This window comes from Cervus canadensis, chromosome 25, assembly GCF_019320065.1.
Source record: "Cervus canadensis isolate Bull #8, Minnesota chromosome 25, ASM1932006v1, whole genome shotgun sequence".
NCBI lineage: Eukaryota > Metazoa > Chordata > Mammalia > Artiodactyla > Cervidae > Cervus > Cervus canadensis.
In genome coordinates, this window is record NC_057410.1 from 1,523,146 (window position 1) to 1,538,985 (window position 15,840).

General features: G+C 50.8%; 1 protein-coding gene across 2 annotated transcripts; it reads right to left on the reverse strand.

Annotated features, from left to right (window-relative positions):
- Window positions 1-8,900: 8,900 nt before the first annotated feature.
- On the reverse strand, window positions 8,901-15,620 carry TAC3 (tachykinin precursor 3). 2 transcript variants are annotated; one of them, XM_043447049.1, is made up of 7 exons: window positions 15,406-15,620; window positions 14,751-14,869; window positions 12,445-12,553; window positions 12,224-12,253; window positions 11,676-11,729; window positions 11,220-11,294; window positions 8,901-9,156 (listed from the first exon to the last, which is right to left on the reverse strand). In XM_043447049.1, the coding sequence occupies exons 2-6, from the start codon at window positions 14,862-14,864 to the stop codon at window positions 11,221-11,223; spliced, it is 381 nt and encodes a 126-aa protein (XP_043302984.1). In that variant the 5' UTR covers window positions 14,865-14,869; window positions 15,406-15,620; the 3' UTR covers window positions 8,901-9,156; window position 11,220. The 2 variants fall into 2 exon arrangements, with proteins under 2 accessions (XP_043302984.1, XP_043302985.1); XM_043447050.1 differs by having other exon boundaries at window positions 8,905-9,156; window positions 12,445-12,550.
- Between the last annotated feature and the right edge of the window lie 220 nt (window positions 15,621-15,840).

Here is a 15,840-nt window from a genome sequence, read left to right on the forward strand (position 1 = left end):
GTTAACAATAGCCTTTATCTACACTAAGACAGACAATCAAGCATGTGCGTCTTAACACACCAGCAGTAACCAAGAAATGTCACTGCAGCTCGGCCAAGAAAAGTCCCTGTGTGTCCCACCAACAATTCCCATGAATCTGGGGGCTGGAAAAAGACTGAACCAGCAGATGCCAAACGGGCTGCAGGCTGACTCCAAACAATTAGGAACCGCAGCTGCTCCCAGCAGTCCCAAGCCTGCAATCTGGCAAAGATCTCAGACGGATGTGGGACTGCAGACTGAAGACCAGCAGTCCCCACTGCGGAGCCTGGGGACGAACCAGCCGCTGAGGGTCTTCGCTCAAATTGGGGAATCACAGTCTGAACAGCAGGCTGGGGGACTGGGTTCTGGCTGGACTCATCTGCCAGCTCGAGCTGAACAGCCCTGGATTGGAACACCACTTACATTAGGAGGCTGACACAGAGTGGCCCTCAGAACCGAGAGGAACTTATATGTGGCCCTTGGAAACAGCGAGAGACAGAGAACGCAAAAGGGTTTGCAGGGACCATGCCTGTTTCTTATTGTCTCTGAAGCCATCAGAGGTCTCCTTCAGTCCTGCTGTTGACAGTGAATCTCTTAAAAAACTATTCAACTGAGTAAATTTGAAGGTTTAATAGGCTTTACTCAACAATTCAGGACTGGGCAGCGTCCCGTTTAGCACATAGAAAAGAGCTCTAAAGAACCGTACAAAATAGAAGGCTTTTATAAGCAAAAGGGACCAGGAAAAGGAAGTTTCTATCAAAGAGTTGTTAAAAAAAAAATAGGCACAAAATGGAGTCACTTGTGCTAAGCTCTATGCCAGCAAAACAATCTTAATTGCTGTTTCAGCCTCTCCCAGGAACGTGAATTTTAACCAGTCAATGTGAAATTACCTAGCCAGCACAAGCGAGGTAATCACCCCAAAGACACTTACCTTCCCCCAAAGGAAGGTGGTCTTGTCTGAAACAATCCTTTCTTTTATTTGTGACTTCCTTGTCCCATCCTCTTTCTGCCTTTAAAAACTTCTTCTTTTAACAACTCTTTAGAGCACCTTTCTATTTGCTAGATGGAATGCCGCTTGATTCAAATATGATATAATTAGAAGCTCAGTCATGTTCAACTCTTTGCACCCTCATGGATTGCAGCCCGCCAGGCTCCTCTATCCATGGAATCCTCCAGGCAAGAATACTGGAGTGGGTAGGCATTCCCTTCTCCAGGGATCTTCCCAGCCCAGGGATCCAACCCGTGTCTCCCGCATTACAGATAGATTCTTTACCGTCTGAGCCACCGGAAAAGCCCACTTGAGTCATGGATCATTGAATAAAGTCAGTTAGATCTCCAAACTTGGTTGAGTTTTGCTTTTCAACAGAGCGGATTGTCTCAGGCAATCCACTTTTGTCTCCCTTTAAGTAACTCCAGGTAATTCCAGATTGCCTGGTTAAAGGTCACATTCCTGGGAGAGGCTAAGATTGCAGTTAGGGTAGGCATTAAGTCTTGGACAACCGACATGGGGCTTAGTACAAGTGATTCCATTTGGGGCTGTTTCTTTTATTAACACAACCGGTAGACTCCTAAGCTCTAGCATGACTGAGACATTAGGCTGCAAGACTTGAGTCTTGGGCCTGTTCAATCTTTCTGACCAACTGCCTTAACCATCTCTGGAGTGCTGACCCTGGTAAATGTACTTCACATGTTTACAAATCCCCTAAAGTTGTAGATTAAAGTTTATATTATTTATACCTGTGATTTTGTTATTTATAATAAGAAATACATGTATTTAATCTTCACCACCATTTCTAACAGGCTTCTCTGATAGCTCAGTTGATAAAGAATCTGCCTGTGATGCAGGAGACCCCGGGTTGATTCCTGGGTTGGGAAGACCCCCTGGAGAAGGGACAGGCTGCCCACTCCAGTGTTTTTGGGTTTCCTTAGTGATTCATACAGTAAAGAATCCGCCTGCAATGCGGGAGACCTGGGCTCAATCCTTGGTTTGGGAAGATCCCCTGGAGGAGGGCATGGCAACCCATTCCAGTATTCTTACCTGGAGAATCCCATGGATAGAGGATCCTGGCGGGCTACAGTCCATGGGGTCACAAAGAGTTGGACACAGCTGAGCAACCAAGCACACCGTTTCTAACACAGAGCTCCTAAAACAATTGGAAGTTCCTAAGTGATGAGAGCCATAATGATGTCTTTAGTTATGTTACTGAGTGACTTTGGGACTGCACCTAAAGATGGAGGCTGGTTGCCAGGAGAACCAATTTTATAATGAAATGGAACTTTTGGTCCCAAGCCTCTGCCCTTCAGGGAGGAAAGAGGAGCTGGAGGTTAAATCAATTATCACTGGTCAATGATTTAATCAATCATACTTATGTAATGATGCATCCATAAAATCTTGAAAGAACTGGGTTTGGAGTGCTTCTGGATTGGTGAAAATGTGGAGATTCAAAGAGAGGAAGGTGGCATGCTCAGAGAGACCATGGAAGCTCCACACCCCTTTCCCCATACCTTGCCTCATGCATCTCTTCCATCTGGTGTTCCCAAGTTATATTCTTTTATAATAAACTGGTGACCTGTGAGTAAACGTTTCCTGAGTTCTATGAACCGCAGTAACAAATCAGTGGGACACAAGGAGAGGACTGTGAGGCCCTCCAATCTGTAGACAGTAACAACTTGGGTCTGAGATTGACGTCTGCAGAGGTCGAGATGGCAGAGGAGTAGGAGGATGTGGAGTCCATCTCTCCCCACAAATGCATCAAGACTACATCTACAAATGGAACATGTCTCGCAGAACCCTAGCTGAACACTAACAGAGGACCATGGATGCCCAAAAGGACAAGAAAAATCCCTACATAATGGAGTAGGATGATAAAATGAAAGTGTTAAGATGCCCAATCCTGTCCAACTCTTTGTGACCCCATGGACTGTAGCACACCAGGCTCCTCTGTCCAGGGAATTCTCCAGGCAAGAACACTGGAGTGGGTTGCCATTCCCTTCTCCAGGGAATCTTCCCGACCCAGGGATCCAACCCAGGTCTCCTGCACTGCAGGCAGATTCTTTACCATCTGAGCCACCAGGAAGCCCAGTAAAAGAAGAAAGGAAAAAGAAGAAGAAAGGAAGGAGGACTGGATCAGTGCCCCTCAAGAGAGGGGCTGAAGGAGTGGAAAGGTTTCTGCATCCAGGGAAGCCCCCTCACCAGCAGGGGGACAGAAGGGGAGCTTTGGGGGCCATGGGGGGAGAGTGCAGTAACTCGTCCGCGGCAGGCAGAACAGAGTGAGACCTAAACACAGGGTCCTTGCCACAGCCCTGAACCCCCCATCCTGAGACCTATATCCGCTAACACTCATAGGGACTGGGGGCTGGAACATGAGGTTTGGAGAGCAAACCCAGGGAGAAGACTGATGTTAGCTGCAAGGAGATAGCCTGAGGGGACGGGAGTGAGGAAATGTGCCACCCGGAACACTTGAGGGGGAAACCCTGGCTGCCATAGAAGCCAAGCGCCATTGCTGGATGAGGCTGGAGCCTCCGTTGCAGACTCTGTCCCCTCACGCTGGGCCCTGCCTCCCTGGGCCCCACACCACCTGCTCACCTGCTCCTCCCAAAGCAGAGCTGTGTGCGCTCCACGGCAGCCTTGAGAGTCTGTGAGTCTGTCCACTGCCTTCAGCCTGTGGGGTCTGAACCCCAGGGGCCGTGCAGCCAAGGAGAAAAGGCTGAAATCTGTCCTAGCAGTGCACAAACCCTGAAATGAGACCCAGTGGCCAGGTTTGTACATTCAAGCACCTACAGAGCATCTGAGTGGGCCGTGAGTGCTCCTGCAGCCAAGATGGGCCTAGTTTTAGCACCTACAGATTTTGTGGGCACATACAAGGAGACGTTGGGCCAGGCAAGAGTTCGAACTGCCCCTAAAGCCCGGAGAGTCCGATCCATGAATACTGGTATCCTGGGACCTGACTTCAGAGGATCTGTGCTGGTGGCCTGGTGAAAACAACGTCTGAGAGACATAGGGTCAGTTGCCAGCGTAGCCACAGTTAAGGTGGGGCTGAGAGCAGCGCCAGCAACAGCGTAAACAGAGCTCGGTGACACCACGAAGCTCGTCTCCAGGTGAGCAGCTCCAGACGAGGAACGCTGGTGGTTTAGTCGCCCAGTCGTGTTCGACTCTTGCGACCCCGGGCACTGTAGCCCGCCAGGCTCCTCTGCCCATGGGATTCTGCAGGCAAGGGTACCGGAGTGGGTTGCCATTTCCTTCTCCAGGGGATCTTCCTCACCCAGGGATTGAACCCGTGTCTCCTGAAGCTCCTGCATTGCAGGCAGATTATTCACTGCTAAGCCAAGCTCACAGCCACCTCCAAACACACCCCTTGACACGGCCCTGCCTATCAGAGGGACAAGACCTGGCTCCACCCACGAGACGGCAGACACCAAGCCCTCCCACCAGGGAGTCTACACAAGCCCCTGGACCAACCTCACCCCCGCCAAGGTGGGCAGGCACGAGACGCAAAAGGAACTATGATCTTGCAGCCTACGGAAAAGAGACCATGAATGCAGAAAGTTAGACAAAATGAGATGACAAAGAAATAAGTTGCAAATGAAGGAACAAGAGAAAAACCCACGAGAACAACTAAATGAAGAGGAGATAGGCAATCTACTTGAAACAAAAAAAATTCAGAGAAATGATAACAAAGATGATCCAACATCTTGGTGGGGGGGAGTGGAGGCACAGATTGAGAAGATACAAGAAATGCTTAACAAACAGCTAGAGGATTTAAAGAAAAAAACAGATGAATAATGAAATGAAAATGAAATGTTTAGTGAAATGAAAAATACGCTAGAAGGAATCAACAGCAGAAGAACAAATTAGTGAGCTGGGAGACAGAGTGGTGGGAATCACTGCCTTAAAACAGAACACAGAAAGAAGAATGAAAAGAATAGAAAAGAGCAGTCTGGGACAATATTAAACACACCAACATTAGCATTATAGGGGCCCCAGAAGGAGAAGAGAAAGGGTCTGAGAAAATATTTGAAGATATTATAGCCAAAATTTCCCTCCCATGAGAAAGGAAGCACCCACTCAAGTCCAGGAAGTGTAGAGAATCCCATAGAGGATCAACCGAAGGAGGAACACACCAAGACATATAGTAATCAAACTGAAAAAAATTAAATAAACAGAAAAGTGGTAAAAGCAGCAAGGGAAAAGCAACAAATAACATACAAGGGAATCTCCATAAAGTTTTCAGTTGATTTTTCAGCAGAAACTGCAGGCCAGAAGGGAGTGACACAACATATTTCGAGTGATAATTGAAGGGAAAATTTACAACAAAGGATACTCCACACAGCAAGGCTCTCGTTCAGACTTGAAGGCGAAATCAAAAGCTTTACAGACAAGCAACAGCTAAGAGAATTCAGCACCACCAAACCAGCATTGCAGCAAATGTTAAAGGAACTTCTCCATGTTAAAGGAAAGGAAGTGTTAAACGAAATGCTAACAACTTAAAGCAAGCTTGTACATATGTGGACTGCTAAATCAAAACCTCATGGGAACAGCAAATCCCAAAACTACAATAGATACAAACACAAAAATGAAAAAGTGGACTTGCCTCCTGGTCCAGTGGTTAAGAATCCACCTGCCAATGCAGGGGACATGGGTTTGATCCCTGGTCTGGGAAGACCCCACCTTCTGCAGGGCAGCTAAGCCCAGGCCCCACGACGGCTGAGCCCACACTCTGGAGCCGACAAGCCGCAGCTTCTGAGCCCGAGCGCAGCTGATACTGAAGCCTGCGCACCCCAGGGGCCGTGCTTTGCAACAAGAGACGCCACCACAATGAGAAGCCTGGGCGTCTCAAGTAGAGGGTAGCCCCTGCTCACCTAACCAGAGAAAGCCCTCATGCAGCGATGAGGACCCAGCACAGCCAAAAATAAGTAAATAAAATTGCAGAACAGAAAGACAAATAGCACATGATATAACTTGCTTGTGGAGTCTAGAAAAATGGTACAAATGAACCTATTTGTAAAACGGAAATTGCGTCACAGGGAGCAAGGGAGAGAAGGACAGCTGGGAGACTGGGAGTGACACACAGACATTGCTCTGTGTTAACAGATAGCTAAGGAGAGCCTACTGCGTGGCACAGGGGACCCTATTCTCTCTGACGACCTGTACAGGCTCCCTGGGGGCTCTGACCGTGAAGGGTCTGCCCGCAACGCAGGAGACCTGGGTTTGATCTCTGGGTCGGGAAGATCCTCTGGAGAAGGGAACGGCTACCCACTCCAGCCAGTGTTCTTGGCTGGAGAACCCCCTGGACAGAGGATCCTGGCAGTCTGCAGTCCCTGGAGTCACAAAGAGTCAGACAGGACTGAGCGACCAACCCCGAGCTGAACAGAGTGACCTGTGTGGGAACAGAGTATGAGAAGGAGTGGGTTTATGTGTCTGTGTGACCGATTCACTTGGCTGTACCGCAGAAAGTAACAGCGTTGTAACCCGACGATATTCCAATTTAAAATTAATTTTAAAATGATAAACAAAAATTTTTTAAATTAATAAATAAACGTTAAAAGATTGGCGTCTGGCGTTGTTCCACAGGACTGAGTCTTCACTCCGTGGGATCTGACACTATCTCCAGGTTGACCGTGTTGGAGCATTGTTTGTTGGTGTGAGCGACCTCCCCCTCCACGTGCATTGAATTGGGTCTAGAACCTTTAATACAAAAGTCTTGGAAGTAAATCACCATGTAATCACAACAACACAGAGATGTACAAAACTAAATGGAGAAAAGCCAGCAATTAGGGCAGGGTCTTGTTGATTCAAGGCCCTCTTAGGCATCAACCTCCTTCCAATAGGAAGAAGAAGACCAGCATTGCTTCACACAGTCTCCAAACAGAAAACCGGGAATCGGATTTAAAGCTGGTCTTCATTTTTCCTGGAATCCCCAGTCCTGCAGTTTTCATCAGTCCCACCAGAGAGCAACCTTTCTGTATTTATGCTCCTACTTGCAAAGCACGTGTGTCAGGCAAAGCACGGGCCTGACTCTCAAGTCTGAACGGAAGCGTTCATGACCCAAATAAACCCCCGGCTCTGCAAAACTTATCCCACTTTTAAACAGTCTAGGTAGATAATTTTGAAATGCTGACATGATAACTCATTGAGAAAGGCCTCCAAGATCTGGGGTGAGGGTATCCTTCGAAACATGAAAGTGCTAGTCTCTCAGTCACATCTGACTCTTTGCAACCCCATGGACTGTAGCCCTCCAGGCTCTTCTGGCCATGGAATTTTCCAGGTAGGAAACTGGAGTGGGTTGCCATTCTCTTCTCCAGGGGAATCTTCCTAACCCCAGGGATGAAATGCAGTTCTCCTTCATTGCAGGTGGATTCTTTGACTTCTAGCAGTAAACCAGACCCCAGGGATACTTGGGTAAGTGCCCCACCATGGAGCTGTGGGCCCCAAAGTGCCCGAGTCAGGTTCTGGGAAGAGAGAACGTTCACTGGGGCGAAGGACCTGCAGGAAGATGTCTCTGGCTCCATGGCCCTGTCTTTTCCCAGCCTTGGGAAAGCTGAGCATCTCGCTGAGATCTCCCACACCAACAAGCAATGTTCTAACATGTCTACCTGGAGGTAGTATCAGATTCCACAGGACGAAGTCTCAGCCCTACAGAACGCCTCCCATCCCTACACCTCCAGATGCCAATCTTTTCATTTCTATTTATTTTTAACAATTTTATTTATTTTTAAATGCTTTATACAAGGATGGTTCAGGGTCATAGCCAAGGCCCTTGCACCAAGCTAAGGCAGGGAGCCTGAGGACGTCTCAGGCTATTCTCTTCCATCGGGGTACAGAACCCCCATTTGGGACCGGTGGACTGTGATGGGTGGCAGATCAGATTAATAAAAGACACCCACACCTACCTCCTTTAAGTGCCCTACGTACACTGCAGGCTACTAGACCACCATTACAGAGGCCGGTAACAGTTGCATTACAGAAGAGTCAGAAATAAACATTTTCCCTTTATAATAACTAAAGCAACCAGTTAAAGCTCAAGAGATCTGGCTCTCCTCCTTCTCGGCTCCTACAGTAACTTTCTTTCTATGTTCCAACCTAGCAAGACCAAGGGCTGTTTGCTGACCCAAAGCCCTGCTAGCCTGTAAACTCTGTTTGTGGGTCACCATCTTATCCCACTACCTGTCATAGGACCCAAGCCCAATATCTGGGGATAGAAAAATAATAGTGCTACAGATGCATCCTTCTTTGGGGCTGGGTCTTTGCACAACCATCATCCCCATCTCCCTTCTCTAGGAGTAAGAGTCAGGGGTTAATGTCGCCCAGGCCCATCCTGGAAATACAGAATATCTGGTTTCTCTTTTTTTAAACATTTATCTGTTCACTTGGCTGCATCAGGTCTCGGTTGCAACATGCGGGATCTTTTTTGCATCACGTAGGACATTTCCTTGTGCTGCACAGACTCTCCTGTGTCGCTCGGGCTCAGGAGTCACTGCACGTGGGCGTCGTTGCTCCTCAGCACGCAGGGTCTTAGTTCCCCCACCAGGAATCAAACCTGGGTCCCCTACATTTCAAAGTGGATTCTTAACCACTGGACCACCCGGGAAATCCTTGTTTTTATCTTTATCTAATGCTGATCTGTAAAAGTCTTTGAGAGCTAGAAACCATCTTCCAAATTCATTTCCTCTTTCCATCACTAAATAAATCTTCCCATAAGTAACTGTATGAAGTGATAAGACACTGCTGGGAAAATTGATATGTGTACAAAATAAAGAAACTTCCATTTATATATGACATAAGTGTGTGTATCGTGTGTGTGTATGTGTGTGTGTGTGTGTAATACAGCCAGAAGAGTCAAGAAAGGGAAAAACCCATCCACCAACCAAGTACATCCCTGTAAGTCATAATACGTAAAACTCCTTTATTGTTGAGGAATAGAGAAAGACATCATATTTGTAGGACGCTACAGAAATTCCAGGGCAATATGTAGTCAATGGTTATAGGGACTGGGGATGCTCACAAGGCAGTTTCTGCAGCAAGTGGGACAGAGAGAAGAAGGGGTGTTCCAGCGGTGGGGAGGAGGAAGGGAAATAGAGGCGTGTGCATCTAGGGGTGGGTGTCTTCACGATGTAGCCCAGGAGTCCAGGAGTGGAGTGCTGAGGACCAAAAAAAAAAGACCAGATCACATCTCTGTCCTTAAAACTCCCACCAACCGCCCCCCGGAGAGGTGGGGGAGAAAGGGAGGGGCCTCTGGAAGGGAGCAGTAAGGAGAATGGAAGCCTTAGCCCTCAGCTCTCCATGTAGCCTTTGAACTAGAGGCTTGAGAAACTCTCCCAGCTGCTTGCGTCTTCCCAGTTGCCACATGCATCGCACTATCCCCTAATAGACCCTGTGTGCATGGTCTGAGGGGCCCACACAGAAAGACGCAGTGGCAAAGTTCACATCACCCTGGCATCCCTATGAGCCGGGCATACACACAGCTCTGTCAAATGCACCTTGGAGCTAGTGCTCCCCTGGCCTCACCCCGTCCCTCCTCCTCTTTCCAGAAACCTCCCCGAGGAAGGACAGGTCCAGGGATCACTTCCTTTTTCAGCAGTTTCACATGAATGAAATTAGGCTGCACAATGATCTGTGTTGATCCATCTCATCTAATCTTTACATGCCAGCCCCCAGGGGCCTTGAGTTTATTCTCCCCAGTACTTAACAGGTTCAAAATGTGCCATCTGTGGTGAGATTACGAGGGTGGCAATTATGAGCCCAGTCCCTCCGAAAAAGCCTAGATTCACCAGAAAGCATTAAAAGTAGATTTCTATAATGCGCTTGTTTCTGCCATTTGTATAAAATACTATGGCAAAATTGCACTGTAATTATCTTTACGGCCGATGCATAACGTTGGGGAGAGTATGTCATCCAGATATAGCTGCCCGTATAATTATCTGGCCGTCGGCAAGACTGAAATAACAATCTAATGAGAGCAAAATGATACAGTAAGTACCATGTAATCAGCAAGTTACGGTTATTACAGCTTTTTGTGCCCCCTCGCCCGACACTGAATCGGGGGCACAGTCATGACTGTGGGCCCGGGAGTCATGCACCGGCAGTTTCATTGAGAGCCAGCTCCTGGTCCTCGGGTCTCCCTTGAGACCAGTGAGAGGGGGTAACAGGGCCGCAGGGGGAGGGGCAGGAGTCTCCAGGAAGACAGAGGCTTCCTGACCCCTCTCTCTGCCTCCCCCGACACCTTTCTCGGGAAGCCAGCGCAAAGAAAGCCATCCGCGAGCTGCTGTTGCTGCCTGTGGGAAGCCGGGGTCGAGGCAGACGGTTCCGCATTTCGACAAGACACTTCCCCCGGGGGGACTCACGTTCGCACACCAAGTGGAAGGACTGTCAGCCCACTCAGGCCTAGGGTCCAGCCCAGACAGCTTCAGGCAGACAGAGCAGAGCCCACCGAGGCAACCCTGGGAACTTCCCTACACCTCGCAGGCTGCGACGGTCACAGCGAAGCCAAGGCACAGAGCTGTGTGCCGGGCGCGGCTCTGAGCACTCGACCCAGACGCAGAGCAACAGCCCTGTGAGATAATGTTACCATCCCCGCTTTTCAGAGGAGGAAACAGAGGCACAGAAGGATTATGTAACCTGGCCAAGGGACACTGCGAGTGAGTGACAGATCCAGGATTCAGACTCAGGCCACGCTCTTACTCATTACTCCACACAGAGCCATTATGATACTCTATGGTGGACCCGGCAACCCAAGATTCAGGATGATCTGGACGGTTTCAGCCTCCATGGGAAGCAAAACGCTTCACATGCGAATAAATGTGGTACCTATAATTATCCAATAATGATCTCTCCATCTTTTGCACAAATCACAAGAGCATACAGTACAAACAACAGAAGTTGCCCATCCAAGAAACCCCAGGGGAAAACCTCCCTTTGCTAAATCCCCCCACTCACTCCTGCTCAATTGTAAGCTGGGATCAGTGAGGCTGGATAGAGATGAGAAAGAGGGGTATGTGTGTGTGTGTGTGTGTTTTTCTGTGTGCACATGTGTGTGTGTGTGCGGTCACAGACAGGCACACACTTCCAAGTGTCGGGATATATTTAGGGTGTTAATTATGAGCATTAATGCCCACAGCATCAGAGGAAATGATCCTCTGGCAACGCCCCTCCTACCCCGCCACATGCCCACAATCCCCTCTCCTTGCCCTGAGTAAGTGCTTACCTCAATCCACACTGCGGGGGTACTTGAAGGTGCCAAAGCTGGGGATGTTTTCTCGGTTTATATCAACAGGAGTGTCTGGGGGGATGTAAAGGATGTAGTTAGGAGGGATTTTTCTGACTATGACCTTCACCCTAACCCAAAAGCAAAGGGCTGGCTATGCAGGACGGCTTTGGAAGGCAGAGTTAGGAAGAAGAGGGACTCTCTGTTTGGGAAACGGGGGAGGGGGCAAGCAAGCCTCTCTGACCCTATCCCAACTGCAGCAGGACCTTCTTAGAAAGGTCTCCCTGCTTTGCTCCTGGGGAGGGCTGGACTGTGGGTCCAAGCTGGTTGAGCAGAAGGGGTGGAGGAGCCCTTGCTGTAGCTAGGAAAAGTCCTGTCTTCCCCCTGCTGGCAGACATGAAGCAGTTGCCTCCTGCCACGCCTTTGCAGCACCCTAGCCTTCCCCCATGCTCCTACCTGCCTGGAGGTTCCTTTTGCCCATGAGACCCACAAAGAAGTCATGCATGTCACCTGCAGAAAAAGGGCCAACACGGTCAGCCATCACGATGAGGGGTGGATACATTTCCCCAGACAGGCGTCCAGACTTCTGAGGCTGGCTCTGGTCCCTGTTCCTGCATCTCTCCACAGCTTGTCCCCCGCCATGGTGAGCAGGCTGTCCCCTTAGCCCAGCCTCTCCATCTACCTCCCTCTCCCCCATCTTTCAAGAACTCTCTAAAATTCTCCCCCCCAGCAGGTGCCTGATTTAGAATCTTCACAGCCACCAAGAGATCCTCTTGACTTGCACCACTGCGCCTGGGGAGGAAGACCTCACCAGGCTGCTCACACCTGCCTCCTCTGGCGCCCAGGGGCCGCTCATGCTCTGCAGAGGCTGACTGAGCAAGTGCAGTTGGGACGCTGTTTGCACCCGTGGAACCGGGGCCAGCCAAGACAGTCACCGGGCCCCACGCCCATGGAGAGCCGGGCAAGTGGGCAGCAGAGGTCGGGAGGGAGAGGGGGCTACTCACGCTTCTGGGGAAGTGGCGACTCCTTCGGACCTGTGAAGCAAGAAGAAGCATGTAACTGGGGAATGGGATCTGCAAAGAGACGATTGGACGGGGCTCAGATCACAACCCTCAATCAGTCACGAAGCCATCTCCAATCTCCTTCCCTCCTGGAGGGTCTCCCAGGCCTATTTAATCTTCAGAATCCTGCCCCCCAAACCTCTTTCCCTGGGGCTGTATCCTACCTACGCTGGCCTTGCTCAGCATCTTGAGCAATCCATCCAGGGAGACCACGCGGCTATCATAGAGTCTCCGGAGCAATGATGGGGGCAGCTGGTAGAGATTTGAGTCCTTCTGGGGGAGAGAGACAAAGAGGGCCAAGGAGAAGGCTCACCCCCAGTCCTCTCACTCTTTTCCCACAAGAAATGGCCTCTTCCCGAGCTCATCACAGCTGAACCTGACATCCTATTTCTTTCCGGATTTCCTCTGGTTCACACTAGAAGAGAAGTGGGCTCTCAAATTGTGGTCTGTGGACTAGCAGCATCACCGCTGGGAGTTTGTTAAAAATACCTAATCTTGGTCCTATACCAGACCAATTGAGACAGAATCTGAGTCTTAACCAGGCTCCCAGGTGATTCATAGACACAGCAAGATTTGGGAGGCACGTGTAGAGGGAACACGTTGGGTATGCCTGAGGCCGACCACCTGTCCCAGTTTGCCCGGGTATGTGGGGCTCTCAGTGCTCACGCTGGGACAGTCCTGGGAAAAGCAGGACAGCTGGTTATGCTGTCGCCCAAGCTCAAAGGGGGCAGGCTCCTGGGGCCCCTCCCGGCTCCTGCCAGCTCTCAGTGAAAAGGGCCTTTGGTTCTTTTCACCCTGGCACATCCAGAACTGGTCTGACCAAGGATATGATTGCCCCACTAATTGAGTGAGCCAGGAATTTCCGAGGACAGTTCATCAGACAGAGCTAGTATCCTCTGGTCTGTGCTCCGTGACTGAGCCACAGACAGGACTTGGTCCCGGGGACAGATGGGTGTAGGCAACGGGGGCCACCAGCCATCCTGGAATTGCCCCTCTCTCCACTGCGCCCTGGGTGTTTCTCTCCCTGTGCTTCCCACCGCCTCTCCCTCTCTTTCCTTTTCCATGGGTTTCCGCTGTGGTTTTCTCTCTCCCCGCTCCCCCCGCCCCAGATTTAGAATTTCAGAAGGCAGCATGCTCAGAATGAAGCCTCTTCTTCTCCACAACTGAACCCCATTGTAGCCCTGCTGCTGAGCAGGGGTTCTTAATCATCTTGGTGGTTTCACACATGGCAACCTGGCTGCCCAGGCACACACACATCCTACCCCCGTCTCGTCCCAATTTCTCTCATCCTCATGGACCTGAAGGGAGAAGGGGCAGGAAGGCAACCTCTCTTTTACTGGACAGGAGGGGCAAGGTCGCAAAGCACAGTTGTCTCAGAGTAACAGACCCAGCTATTCCGGCTCCAGCTGGAACTTTGGCTCCGAACACAGTGTCCAGCCTTTGTCTGGCACTTGCTCTGTGTTTTTTTAACTGGTTCTGGTCTTTTGGAGCTGGTGCAGCGGCTACCACCTGCAAGGTTGCCAGCCCATCATGCCTTGGGACACCCCACCACCTGGACAAAAGCTGATGATGTCTCTCTTTGCCCAGCCCACAGCTTCCCACGCAACCACTTCACCAAATTGTTCAAATACTCTGCGCACCTCCTGTAATGAGATGCTAAACAGATCCAAGCTGGAGAGGCAGTTAGACTTCACACGCTGAATTTGTAATAAGTTCCACCTGTAATCATCTTAAAAGCACTTGTACCAATGTAATTGCTGTCTTTTCAAAACCTTGAAAAGACTTCCTCCTTGTTCTCCCCCAGTACCCCTGTTCTGACAACTCCTATTCTTTTTCTTAGAGGAACTTCAGAAATTGGGGCCCAACTTGTTTTGTGGTTTTTTGTTTCCTATCCTGACTAAGCAGAGGCTAGAGGAGGACATGCGACAGGAGGAAAGAAAGGGTTGGGATCTTAGGAGCCCCTGAGGTTACTGGGGGTGGAAGAGCAGGGGATAAGGGAATTCATGTGAATTTTTAAGCCACATAATACATAAGACTGACAGGTAACAAAGAATACAAACGACTATTTGGGAGAGAAATTCTGACTGTTTCATACCATCCAGGGAGTGGGGAAGATCTGCCCCCTGCAAAGGGGCAGAACCTGAGCTGGACTCAGGGAACATGCGACCACCTTATCCAGTGCCATCCACTCACCAGGTCACCAGACAATCAGACAAACACCGTACCAGCGGGGCCGCTTTTACGTACAAGGTGTCAAAGCCAGGCAGAGGGACAGAGATGCGGACAGACATCCTGGGAGAACATGAGGCCCCCAGAGAGGCAGGGCAGTCCGGCTCTCTGGTGGATGATCCGAGTAACTCCCCACCCGCCCATCCCACCCTCCTCCCTACAGAGGTGGGACAGGCTGAGCGCGGCCCCATGATGGTGTCGGTATTCTGCCGGGGTGGGCAAACCAGAGGGGCAGCCTTACCTTGCTGAGACCCCCACCGGGCACCACCTGCTCCTGGGACTCCTCACAGACCGCACCAAGACTGCGAGCCGAGCTGAGGGCCAGGATGACTGCAAACAGCAGGGCGCTCCGCATGATGCCTAGGAGGGCAGAGAGACAGGACGGGGGAGGCGGGGAGGAGGAGGACACCACACAGGGGCAAACGCAGGAGGCATTCGCCCCAGCCCCCGGCTGCCCCCCCCCCCAGCCTTGGTCAGGGAGAGCCTCTGAGCTGGAGGGGCTCAGCCTCCCTGCTCCCACCACATGTTCCCCCCGTCGGCACCTGGCAAGGAGCAATGGCGCAATGACGCCGGGGGCTCCAGCTCCCAGGGGAGATAATGGACTGACGGGACCTGCACGGGTCTATTTCGTTCATCAGCTGGAGGAGGGGTCCTGAATGCTATTTTCCAGCCCTAGATACCCTAAGACTTAGGCCAAAACTTTCTAAATATTGGAAGAATCCATCTGTACCCACAGGCTCCAGGCATCACTACATCAACCCCTATCGCCTCTTTCTGCTCACCTGCCCAGCAGCCCACTCCCCGATCAAAGGCTGCCACCTCTATCCCCTCCTGACTCTGCCCCTGTCCTCTGGTGCCAGCTCCCATCCATCCAGCATTCTCTGGCTTGTGCCTACCTGTGGAGCAGCTTGGAGCCTGGGACAGATGGTCTCGCAGGATCGGGGAGCTGGCCGGAAGCACTGCCCGCTCCCCACAAGCGCTGCTGGTGCTCCTGCTGTGAAGAGAGAAACGGAGTGGAGGGACTGGGGAATGTGGCAGGAACTCCGGCCCAGCTCTCTGATAAAGGCTCTGGGAGGGTCTGGGGGAGCCGGGGGAGGGGCTGAGAATCACCAATCCCAGGGTGGCTGGCAGGGCGGGAGGCTGGTGGGGGTGAAGGGGGACATGGGCTGCAGACACGCGCGCACACACACACACACACACACCACAAACCCAGCAGTGAGCTGAGGTTATCCAGCAACTCACAGCCCAGCAGCCCTGGAGCTGGGCGCACTAAGGATGATGTTGCTTACGCAACTCAATAGGTGAGGTCCCTGGGCTCTTTCTGCTCCATG